General features: G+C 41.4%; 1 protein-coding gene across 1 annotated transcript in view; it reads left to right on the forward strand.

The window, feature by feature from the left end:
* The window catches only part of LOC110496862 (adhesion G protein-coupled receptor B2), a 459,244-nt gene that overhangs the window by 403,028 nt on the left and 43,547 nt on the right, over positions 1–12,669 (forward strand). The window contains 1 exon segment of the mRNA XM_090209074.1: positions 3,390–3,482. Coding sequence (XP_090065200.1) covers positions 3,390–3,482 — 93 coding nt within the window.

Here is a 12,669-nt window from a genome sequence, read left to right on the forward strand (position 1 = left end):
TTTGCTGACTTTGAAGCACAAAAAAGCAGGTTGGAACTGCTCGGTAACCCATTTGCTGTTGACGTGGAAAGCTCACCACCAAACCTCCAAATGGAGTTGATTGACCTCCAATGCAATGATGCACTGAGGGCAAAATATGCGGCAGTGGGTGCTGCGGAGTTCGCCCGTTTCCTCCCCGGCACAATGCCCCAGCTGCGCATCCAGGCTGCTCAAACGTTGTCTATGTTTGGCAGCACATACCTGTGTGAACAACTGTTTTCTTTGATGAACCTGAACAAAACATCACACAGAAGTCGACTTACTGCTGAACACCTCCACTCAATTCTGAGGATTTCTTCAGCTCAGAGCCTTACCCCGAACATTGATGAACTTGTGGAAAAGATGGGACACCACCAAGTATCACCCTCAACCTCAAACAAGTGAACATTACTGTGCAATCACATATTTAGAGTTTTTACTCAGTTCAAGTTTAAAAGTTAAAATTTAATATTTGTTTTCACTGCATGTTACTTCTCCTTAAACAAAGTGTTGTTTTTGATTAATAGATTTTTGCACTTTATTTTTTTGTATTTCAATCCAATTATATTTTAAAAATATTTCAGTTGAGTGGATGATAGAAAATTGCTATTATTGTTTTTTCTTTGAAGTAAATTTAGCCCACTTTTGCTAAAATAGAAAATATAGTCTACTGATGGTGCCTTGAATACCGGTTTCTTTCATTTAATGTTCATGTTATGGGGATATTTATATAAAGGAAATTTGTCTTTTGTGTCTGTTGAAAATTAAAGATTACTGACAGAGCCATAAGAAAATATTGCTTTATTTATCTGATCATATTGTAATATATTTGTTAGGTTTTCAGTAGGTTCAATTAGGTTCACTAGACTATATGCGTCATTTAAAAATTTTTCAATGAACATTCGAACAGTCCGGCCCTCGTCTTGTAGCTGATTTTTTTATTTGGCCCTCCGTCCATTTGACTTTGACACCCCTGCATTAGCGGGATAATTTTTGTCAACATCCGCTGAATTGCAGAGCGCCAAATTCAAATTAAATTACTACAAATATTTAATTTTCATGAACTGACAAGTGCAATATAGAAAAACACAGCTTAGCTTGTTGTTAATCCACCTGGCATGTCAGATTTCAAAAAAGCTTTTCGGCGAAAGCTATCCAAGCGTTTATGTAAGGACATATCTCTCAGCAGACAAAACAGTACAAACAGCTAGCAGCCAAGTAGATTGGTCACGAAAGTCAGAAACGCAATAAAATGAATCGCTTACCTTTGATGATCTTCGGATGTTTGCACTCACGAGACTCCCAGTTACACAATGAATGTTCCTTTTGTTCCATAGAGATTATTTTTATATCCAAAAGACCTCCATTTGGTTGGCGCGTTATGTTCAGTAATCCACAGGCTCGTGCGGTCATGACGGGGCAGATGAAAATTCCAAATAGTATCCGTAAAGTTCGTAGAAACATGTCAAACATTTTTTATAATCAATCCTCAGGTTGTTTTTACAATAAATAATAAATAATATTTCAACCGAACCGTGGGTTTTTCAATAGGAGTGAGAGAGAAAATGTCTGCTCCAAGCTGCTCACGCATGCAAAACTCTGCTGGCACCTAGCCATCCAATGACGCGATGTGATCTTTCTCGCTCATGTTTCAGAATAAAAGCCTGAAACTATGTCTAAAGACTGTTCACACCATGTGGAAGCCATAGGAAAAGGAATCTGGTTGATATCCCTTTAAATGGAGGGAAGGCATGCAATGGAACAGAGAGGTTTCAGGAAAAACAGCACTTCCTGGTTGGATTTTCCTCAGGTTTTCGCCTGCAATATCAGTTCTATTATACTCACAAACAATATTTTGACAGTTTTGTAAACTGTAGAGTGTTTTCTATCCTTATCTGACTATTATATGCATATTCTAGATTCTGGGCTGGAGAAATAGGCAGTTTCATTTGGGTACGTTTTTCATCCAAACATCAAAATACTGCCCCCTACACTCAAGAGGTTTTAACGTTAGTTAAATAAAGTTTCAAATGTATTTATATAGCCTGTACTGTATCATATGACTTTGGCTTCATATGTTTGAATTAAATTACCTTAATAAGTTGAACAATAACATGCTTATTGGTAGGCTACTTCTATTGTCATGCTGTAATGAGGGTTGGTTTTTGAATCGGAAGGGCAATTAATTACATTATGAATTGACCAAAAGGTTCTATATAGAGTCCCTTTCGTAAATTCACTCTGGCTATCTATTCCGATTTCAGAGCACTCTCATCTGAGTGTGCCAAAGTGCAGAATAACTGATGAATTTACAAATGCGTGTCAGTAGAAAAAAAAAAAGTAAATTGTTGCCAGCAGAAGTAAATTGTTGCCAGAAGCACAATTACAGTCACCAACGCTTTAGACAACATGAAAACAGCCTAACCACCTCTGCTAGGGTGAGGAAAATGGTCAGAATGAGGTGTTCTCTCATTTGCGTCTGGAAGTAGCTAGCAAGCTAGTCAACTTTAGCCAGTTAGCTAGGGTGCTTGACTGCCGTTGTGAGGTCAGAACGCTCGGATCAATGTTACTCCTCTGCTAGAGCATCCAGTGTGCTCTCTGAATGCTCCGAGAGCGAAACACTCTGGATTTACTAATGGACAATCTGACAACACTGAATTTACTGAGCGCACTCTGGCACTCCAGATTGAATTTACGAACACTCCCTAAGAGTGTAAGCTTTTATGCTATTATTGTTATTAATATTGCTTCTAGCTAGCATTAAATTTGCAACAACACAGGTTTGTAGGAACCTTGCTGTTTGCCACTCTGACCTCTGCAACATATGAATTCGATCTTCCCCCTTCCATATTGAGCTAACTAACGGGTTCAGATGTCAGCTAGCCATTTATCTGACCAGGTGATATCATAATGGAGCATCATTATATTGGAATAAATGTCAATGCAAAACAGCTGAAACAAATGAAAAGGGAATGTTAGCTGTCCTTTCACAGTTTGATGTGACTGGGTTAGCTTTTGTGAGCTGTTGTTTTCTAAAAATCCCCATTACATTATGGGGTATTGATAAAACCCTCAAAGTTCTTTGCCTTCACTGGGTATATATATATATATATAACTTTTTATAGTAATGGGTTCTTTATTCTTGTCCAAAGAACCAAAAGGTTCTATAAAGAACCCTAAGTGAACCCTTTTTTCTAAGAGTGTTGGTTAAAACCCAATAAACATGTGTACAGTACTGTATACATGAACATAGTGTCTATGGTAGTCTTAATGTTGTGAACTTAACCAATAAATACCTTTAATTTGCTCCTTTCCTCCCCTTATCCCTCCTCTTCTGCTTCCTTCCTTCACTCCTCATCCCTCTCTTCAAGGTCCAGGACGCAGTGCGCTGTCGGATGGGGGGATGTAAAGATGACAGTGAGAACTCACCGGACTCATGCAAGAACGGACAGGTGCAGATCATGGTGAATAACATTTCATTTCATCCCATATTAGACCCATAACCAAACTAGTCTGGCCCCTGATCTGTTTGTGCTGTCTTGCCAACTTTTGGGACCAGACTACGTAACCACATCATGTTGGTCCTAAAACTGCCTTGTTCCTTTTCTCCAAATACGGTCCTTCCCTGTTTATAATCCCAATTTCAATCCCAAATCCACCACTAGACGCTACACCCAATGCACTTGTGGGGTTTTGAGAGGATTGGAGAGTTGTCGATTTTGGATTAGGACTAACATCCTAGGGCCTCCCGAGTGGTGCAGCGGTCAAAGCCTCTGCTTTGCAGTGCTAGAGGCATCACTACAGGTTCGATCCCAGGCTGTGTCGCAGCTGGCTGTGACCGGGAGACCCATGATGCGGCGCACAATTGTCCGGGTTAGGGGAGGGTTTGGCCGACTGGAATGTCCTTGTCCTATTGTGCTCTAGCGACTCCTTGTGGTGGGCCGGGTTCATGCGTGCTGACTCAGTTCACAGTTGTACGTTTTTTCTCTGCCACATTGATGCGTCTGGCTTCCGGGTTAAGCGAGCAGTGTGTCAAGAAGCAGTGCGGCTTGGCTGGGTTGTGTTTCGGAGGACGCACAGCTCCCAACCTTCACCTCTCGCGAGTACGTACGGGAGTTGCAGCGATGGGAGAACTACCAATAGGGGAGAAAAAGGGGTTAAAAAAAAGGACTAATATCCTAGTCAAAATTGATGGTCTATTTCCAGTCCCTCCTAAAGATTTTTTCTTAGCGCACCTGTAATCAGTTATTTTCATATTTTCTTCACATTTATATTGACTCGACAGTGACTGCGGCAGGTTTGTTGAGCCTATAAGAAAGGTCCTTATCAATATGCATAGGGTGTAAAGTTACACGAAAGGTTACTTTGTCCAAAATCGTAATACTCTTGTAAATCATAAAGACATGAAGTGCCTCCCAATGTCGACCAGGTCACAACGTTCTGTCATTTGTATTAGTTACGAAGGTTCCGACGCTGACCACTCCTTCCCCTTTAGTTTTATTCATCACACAGTCATTTACTGTAATATTTTGGTCTCTTGAATGGACCGCTAGGAATGTTAGGAGGCTGATGATTTACTGCAAATTACCAAAACACATTTTTTTTTGGGGGGGGAAAGTACTTGTCTTGATTTTGTTCTTCAAAGCTGTCAGGTTCAGAGTTTTTCCTTGCCTAAAATCACTGACCTGGAAAATGTATGGCCCAGGGTTTTTCCGGGTGATGTCACATGTTCAGGTAATATGAATGGTCTTATTTATGAGGAAACCTACTCCTGCCAAAGTTAACACAGAGCACTGTGCTAAAAGCAGTCATTTCAAATCAATTGGTAAATCCAGTGTGTTTCCAACAGTCATTTTCCAAATGGTATAATCCTGAATGAATCCCTCATAGTAAAAGGCTCTAGGCGACTCAATGAAAAGGGCAAACTTTACTGGAACCTGTTATAGACATGACATGACATAGCAGCCATAACAGTATTAAGAAGGCCTTATTTAAGATTTCAAGTAGTGTTACCATAAACTTACTTGAGAGGATAGGATGACATTTTGAGAGGATGGGAGGACAAATTGAGTGTATAGGATGACATATTGAGAGTATATGAGGACATATTGAGAATATAGGAGGACATATTAAGAGTAGAGGAGGACATATTGAGAGGATAGGGGGACATCTTGAGAAAATAGGAGAAGCACTTGAGAGGATATGAGGACATCTTCATAGGATAGGAGGACATATTGAGAGGAAATGAGAACATATTGAGAGGATAGGAGGACATATTGAGAGGATAGGAGGACATATTGAGAAATAGGAGTACAAATTGAGAGGATAGGTGGACATATTGAGAGTATAGGAGGACATATTGAGAGTATAGGAGGACATATTAAGAGTATAGGAGGACATATTGAGAGGTTAGGAGGACATCTTAGAGGTTGGAAGGACATATTGAGAGGTTGGGAGGACATATTGAGAGGATAGGTGGACATCTTGACAGGATAGGAGGACATCTTGCGATAATAGGATAACATATTGAGAGGAAAGGAGGACGTCTTGAGAGGATAGGAGGACATCTTGAGAGGATAGGAGGACAAATTGAGAGGATAGGAGGACATTTTGAGAAGACAGGTGGACATATTGAGAGGATAGGGGGACATCTTGAGAGGATAGGAGAAGCACTTGAGAGGATATGAGGACATCTTCACAGGATAGGAGGACATCTTGAGAGGACAGGAGGACATATTGAGAGGACAGGAGGACATCTTGATAGGATATGAGGACATCTTCACAGGATAGGAGGACATATTGAGAGGAAAGGAGAACATATTGAGAGGATAGGAGGACATCTTGAGAGGATAGGTGGACATATTGAGAGTATAGGAGGACATATTGAGAGTATAGGAGGACATGTAAGAGTATAGGAGGACATATTGATAGGATATGAGGACATCTTCACAGGATAGGAGGACATATTGAGAGGAAAGGAGAACATATTGAGAGGAAAGGAGGATGTCTTGAGATGATAGGAGGACATCTTAAGAGGTTGGGAGGACATATTGAGAGGTTGGGAGGACATATTGAGAGGATAGGAGGACATCTTGACAGGATAGGAGGACATCTTGAGAGTATAGGAGGACATATTGAGGGGATAGGAGGACATATTGAGAGGATAGGTGGACACATTGAGAGTATAGGAGGACATCTTGAGAGGATAGGAGGACATATTGAGGGGATAGGAGGACACATTGAGAGGATAGGAGGACATATTGAGAGGATAGGAGGACATATTTAGGGGATAGGAGGACATATTGAGAGGATAGGAGAACATATCGAGAGTATAGGTGGACATTTGAGAGTATAGGAGGACATATTGAGAGTATGGGAGGACATATTGAGAGGAGAGGAGGACGTACTGAGAATATAGTAGGACATCTTGGAAGGATAGGAGGACATCTTGAGAGGATAGGAGGACATATTGAGAGGATATGAGGACATATTGCGAGTATAGGAGGACATCTTTAGAGGATAGGAGTACATATTGAGAGGTTATGAGGACATATTGAGAAGATAGGAGGACATCTTGAGAGGATAGGAGGACATATTGAGAGTATAGGAGGACAATTTGAGAGGATTTGAGGACATATTGAGAGGATAGGAGAACATATTGAGAGTATAGGAGGACATATTGAGAGGTTAGAAGGACATATTGAGAGGATATGAGGACATCTTGAGAGGATAGGAGGACATCTTGAGATGATAGGAGAAGAAATTGAGAGGATAGGTGGACGTATTGAGAGTATAGGAAGATATGTTGAGAGGATAGGAGGACATATTGAGAGATAGGAGAACAAATTGAGAGGCTAGGAGGACATATTGAGAGGATAGGAGGACAAATTGCGAGGATAGGAGGACATCTTGAGAATACAGGAGGACATCTTTCGATGATAGCAGGACACATTGAGAGGATAGGTGGACATATTGAGAGGATATGGGGATATATTGAGAGGATTGGAGGACATCTTGAGAGGATAGGAGGACATATTGAGAGGATAGGACGACATATTGAGAGGATAGGAGGACATCTTGAGAGGATAGGATGACATATTGAGAGGATAGGAGGACATCTTGAGAGGATAGGAGGACATCTTGAGAGGATAGGTGGACACATTGAGAGGTTAGTGGGACATATTGAGAGGATAGGTGGACATTTTGAGAGGATATGGAGATATATTGAGAGGATAGGAGGACATCTTGAGAGGATAGGAGGACATATTGAGAGGATAGGACGACATATTGAGAGGATAGGAGGACATCTTTCGATGATAGGAGGACATCTTGAGAGGATAGGAGGACATCTTGAGAGGATAGGAGGACATCTTGAGAGGATAGGAGGATATATTGAGAGGATAGGAGGACATCTTGAGAGGATAGGAGGACATATTGAGAGGATAGGAGGACATCTTGAGAGGATAGGAGGACATTTTGAGAGGATACGAGGACATATTGAGAGGATAGGAGGAAATCTTGAGAGGATAGGAGGACATCTTGAGAGGATAGGTGGACACATTGAGAGGTTAGTGGGACATATTGAGAGGATAGGAGACATATTGAGAGGATAGGAGGACATCTTGAGAGGATAGGTGGACATATTGAGAGGTTAGGGGACATATTGAGAGGATAGGAGGACATCTTGAGAGTATAGGAGGACATATTGAGAGGATAGGTGGACATATTGAGAGGGTATGGGGATATATTGAGAGGATAGGAGGACATCTTGAGAGGATAGGAGGACATATTGAGAGGATAGGACGACATATTGAGAGGATGGGAGGACATATTGAGAGGATAGGAGGACATCTTGAGAGGATAGGAGGACATATTGAGAGGATAGGAGGACATCTTTAGAGGATAGGAGGACATTTTGAGAGGATACGAGGACATATTGAGAGGATAGGAGGACATCTTGAGAGGATAGGTGGACACATTGAGAGGTTAGTGGGACATATTGAGAGGATAGGAGGACATCTTGAGAGGATAGGTGGACATATTGAGAGGTTAGGGGACATATTGCGAGGATAGGAGGACATTTTGAGATGATCAGTATACAGACTAGAGTACAACCAAAGACTAGAGTAACTAGTCCCTCCCATTCTCCCCCTCTATTCTCACTTACATGTTTATCCTCTCTTCCATGTTCAACTTCTCTCTTACATGTTCAACTTCTCTCTTTCATGTTCATCCTCTCTCTTCCATGTTCATCCTCTCTCTTCCATGTTCATCCTCTCTTTTCCATGTTCATCCTCTCTCTTGCATGTTCATCCTCTCTCCTGCATGTGCATCCTCTCTCCTGCATGTTCATCCTCTCTCCTGCATGTTCATCCTCTCTCCTGCATGTTCATCCTCTCTCCTCCATGTTCATCCTCTCTCCTGCATGTTCATCCTCTCTCCTTCATGTTCATCCTCTCTCTTGCATGTTCATCCTCTCTCCTGCATGTTCATCCTCTCTCTTACATGTTCATTCTCTCTCTTGCAAGTTCATCCTCTCTCTTACATGTTCATCCTCTCTCTTGCATGTTCATCCTCCCTCTTGCATGTTCATTCTCTCTCTTGCATGTTCATCCTCTCTCTTACATGTTCATTCTCTCTCTTGCATGTTCATCCTCTCTCTTACATGTTCATCCTCTCTCTTGCATGTTCATCCTCTCTCTTGCATGTTCATCCTCTCTCTTACATGTTCATCCTCTCTCTTACATGTTCATCCTCTCTCTTGCATGTTCATCCTCTCTCTTACATGTTCATCCTCTCTCTTACATGTTCATCCTCTCTCTTACATGTTCATCCTCTCTCTTACATGTTCATTCTCTCTCTTGCATGTTCATCCTCTCTCTTACATGTTCATCCTCTCTCTTGCATGTTCATCCTCTCTCTTGCATGTTCATCCTCTCTCTTACATGTTCATCCTCTCTCTTACATGTTCATCCTCTCTCTTGCATGTTCATCCTCTCTCTTACATGTTCATCCACTCTCCTGCATGTTCAACCTGTTTTTACCTTGTCTTTTTCCTTCTCTTTCTTATTCTCTTCATCATTTCTTCTTCCCCACATATCACTTACAATCTCTTCTTATGAATGTTTCTAATCCATCTGAATTGTGTCCTCTCCTCCATACCCCCCACTCTCATCTCTCCTCCTCTCACATCTCTCCATCCATCTCTCCAACCATCCCTGCATCAGAAGTGTCAGAACATGTCCTACTGCAGGCAGCAGTGTGGCTCTCTGCGCTACGGCACTGGCATTGGAGCTTCTCCATGCCCGTCATCATCATGCAAACAACAGTCACCACGCCTGCCACCATTCCACCCTCACCAGGGCTGTCAACACAGCTGCCAACAAGGCTGTTACCACAGCCTGCCCCACAACAACCACATGAACCATGAGCACATGAACCACACCCTCAACCATGCCCATAACCAAGCTTACAACCACAACCATGGACATAACCACAACCAGTACCCCAACAGCAAATCAGTACGTCAACCACAGTAGATAGATACTATGTCCTAAAGTAGCCAATGCTGTGTGTAGCCATATAGAACATCTGGTACATTAGCCACGAGGTTTCCAACAATGGTTCCCAAATTGTGGATATACTGAAATGGCTTTCAATTTATTCAATAAAAATCTTATTAGCCTGCATAAACAACTAATGTTGTTTTATGGTCCATTGGGGAAAAGGTTTGGAAATCACTGGGCTGCAGTATATTAGTATGTAGATTGGTGCCAGTAGGTTTTTACAGAAGGGATCTTGAACTTCCGTCTGGCCCAGTAGACCCCACATGTCTGAGTTATAGTCTTAGCTTCCACCAGTCAACGTTGTTTCATGCTGCTTTTTTATATCTAGATGGAAGTGTTTTCAGAGGAAGTTTTGGGATCCAAATGTTGTTTTGTTCTTGCATTTATTCCAATAATAATTCAGCCATAAGTGAATTGGAGTTCTCTTGTGCTTAAGTGGTTACCAGTGTTGGCTGAACCCAGGCCTAATGTGAATGTCCTCCACAATAATGCCTGGACAAACAGTACTTAGTAATGATGCTGATGGTGAACCTGATTCACTTTACATACTCAGCCTGTGTGTGGGTGTGAGAGAGAGAGGGGGTAGAGAGATGAGAGTCTATATCCTCATTTGTCTGTTTAGGCGAGAGCCATTTGTGAGTCAGTGTGATTTGCGTGCTAAGAGCTTTCCTCTCCTTTGAGACCTGCATTCATTCTCTCCCTCTTTCAAATGTTCTGTTTCTCTTTCTGTCCCTTTAATTATCTTTATTTCTCTCCCCCTCTCATGCTCTCTCTTTCTCTTCCACTTTTCCCTTTCATTACCTTTCCCCCTCCCTCTACCTCTCTCCCTCCCTCTTCACCCCCCATCTCTCTCTTTTACTTTCCCTCTCCCTCCATCTTCCACTCCCCCCTCCTTTTTCCTCCCCTGTCTCTCTATCCCTCCCTCCCTCTGTCTCTCTCTGTGGCGTGCCAAAAATGCCTAATAGTTGTATATCCACACAAAGGCTTTTGTGAGCGGGCTCCATAGAGGATTCTAGGCAGATCGGTGCAAGGGGGGAGAGAGGAGACAGATGAATGGCCTGGGTCTGCATGGCAATGAGGGGCCACATTAAGTTGGGGAGGTTTTAATGGAGGCCATTTTGGAAAGACACACTGGAACTTTCCCTCATTCAATCCAATCAATCTGTTTGTGTGCTGATATTTGTGTTGTTTTTTTCACCAAGCAATTTGTTCTAACGAGTTGAGGGGAAATTCTCTCGTGGAGGTTACAAAAGACAAGCTGAGGGCAATGAATGCAAAATGCTGGGATGAGGAAGATGATTGTGTTTGGTTTAAAGAGAGAAAGGTAGAGAACTTGAAAGAGACCAGTGACTTGAGATGGCCATTGCAGACCGACAAAATGGCAACATAGCCAATAAGGTGTCATTCAACGTGTTTAGCCATTTGCTCTTGATTGATGGCAGTTACAAGTGTAGGGTAAAGTAAGTGCTTGAAATGATGTGCTGAAGATCATGTAAATTATGGATGCACTTTACTCACTTGAAAACAAAACAATATTAGAACCAGCATTCTTGAAAAAATAACACTGACCTCGATTTTCATCAGCTATTCTTCCTTCTTGATTCTTTTGAAGCAAAATCATTATCTTTCCTCATTCTTCTCCTAAACACATACTGATAGAAAGATTATAAGAGTAGCTCAGATATCTGTTGTCACTACCAGCCATTCTGATAACAAACACACTTCTTTGTAGAAAGGGAGATACTGTAGTATATGTGCCCAATGGCACCCTACACCCTAGATGGTGCACCCCCATAGGGCTCTAGTCAAAAGTATTGCACTACGTAGGGAAAAGGGTGCCATTTGGGATTCGACAATAAGGGGCTTGAGTCTGCATCTCTTTGTCTCTAAATCATCTGTAGCACCATTAGAAAGGTTTAGCCTAACATCTCTGTCTCTAAATCATCTGTAGCACCATTAGAAAGGTTTAGCCTAACATCTCTGTCTCTAAATCATCTGTAGCACCATTAGAAAGGTTTAGCCTAAAATCTCTGTCTCTAAATCATCTGTAGCACCATTATAAATGTGTAGCCTAACATCTCTGTCTCTAAATCATCTGTAGCACCATTAGAAAGGTTTAGCCTAACATCTCTGTCTCTAAATCATCTGTAGCACCATTAAAAATGTGTAGCCTAACATCTCTGTCTCTAAATCATCTGTAGCACCATTATAAATGTGTAGCCTAACATCTCTGTCTCTAAATAATCTATAGCACCATTATAATTGTGTAGCTTAACATCTCTGTCTCTAAATCATCTGTAGCACCATTAGAAAGGTTTAGCCTAACATATCTGTCTCTAAATCATCTGTAGCACCATTAGAAAGGTTTAGCCTAACATCTCTGTCTCTAAATCATCTGTAGCACCATTAGAACTGTTTAGCCTAACATCTCTGTCTCTAAATCATCTGTAGCACCATTAGAACGGTTTAGCCTAACATCTCTGTCTCTAAATAATCTGTAGCACCATTAGAAAGGTTTAGCCTAAAATATCTGTCTCTAAATCATCTGTAGCACCATTATAAATGTGTAGCCTAACATCTCTGTCTCTAAATCATCTGTAGCACCATTAGAAAGGTTTAGCCTAACATCTCTGTCTCTAAATCATCTGTAGCACCATTATAAATGTGTAGCCTAACATCTCTGTCTCTAAATCATCTGTAGCACCATTAGAAATGTTTAGCCTAACATCTCTGTCTCTAAATCATCTGTAGCACCATTAGAAAGGTTTAGCCTAACATCTCTGTCTCTAAATCATCTATAGCACCATTATAAATGTGTAGCCTAACATCTCTGTCTCTAAATCATCTGTAGCACCATTAGAAAGGTTTAGCCTAACATCTCTGTCTCTAAATCATCTGTAGCACCATTAGAAAGGTTTAGCCTAACATCTCTGTCTCTAAATCATCTGTAGCACCATTAGAAAGGTTTAGCCTAACATCTCTGTCTCTAAATCATCTGTAGCACCATTAGAACAGTTTAGCCTAAAATCTCTGTCTCTAAATCATCTGTAGCACTATCAGAAAGGTGTAATCTAACCAGGGCCTG

The sequence above is a fragment of the Oncorhynchus mykiss genome, chromosome 18, assembly GCF_057628025.1.
Source record: "Oncorhynchus mykiss isolate SJ-2025 chromosome 18, ASM5762802v1, whole genome shotgun sequence".
Taxonomy (NCBI): domain Eukaryota; kingdom Metazoa; phylum Chordata; class Actinopteri; order Salmoniformes; family Salmonidae; genus Oncorhynchus; species Oncorhynchus mykiss.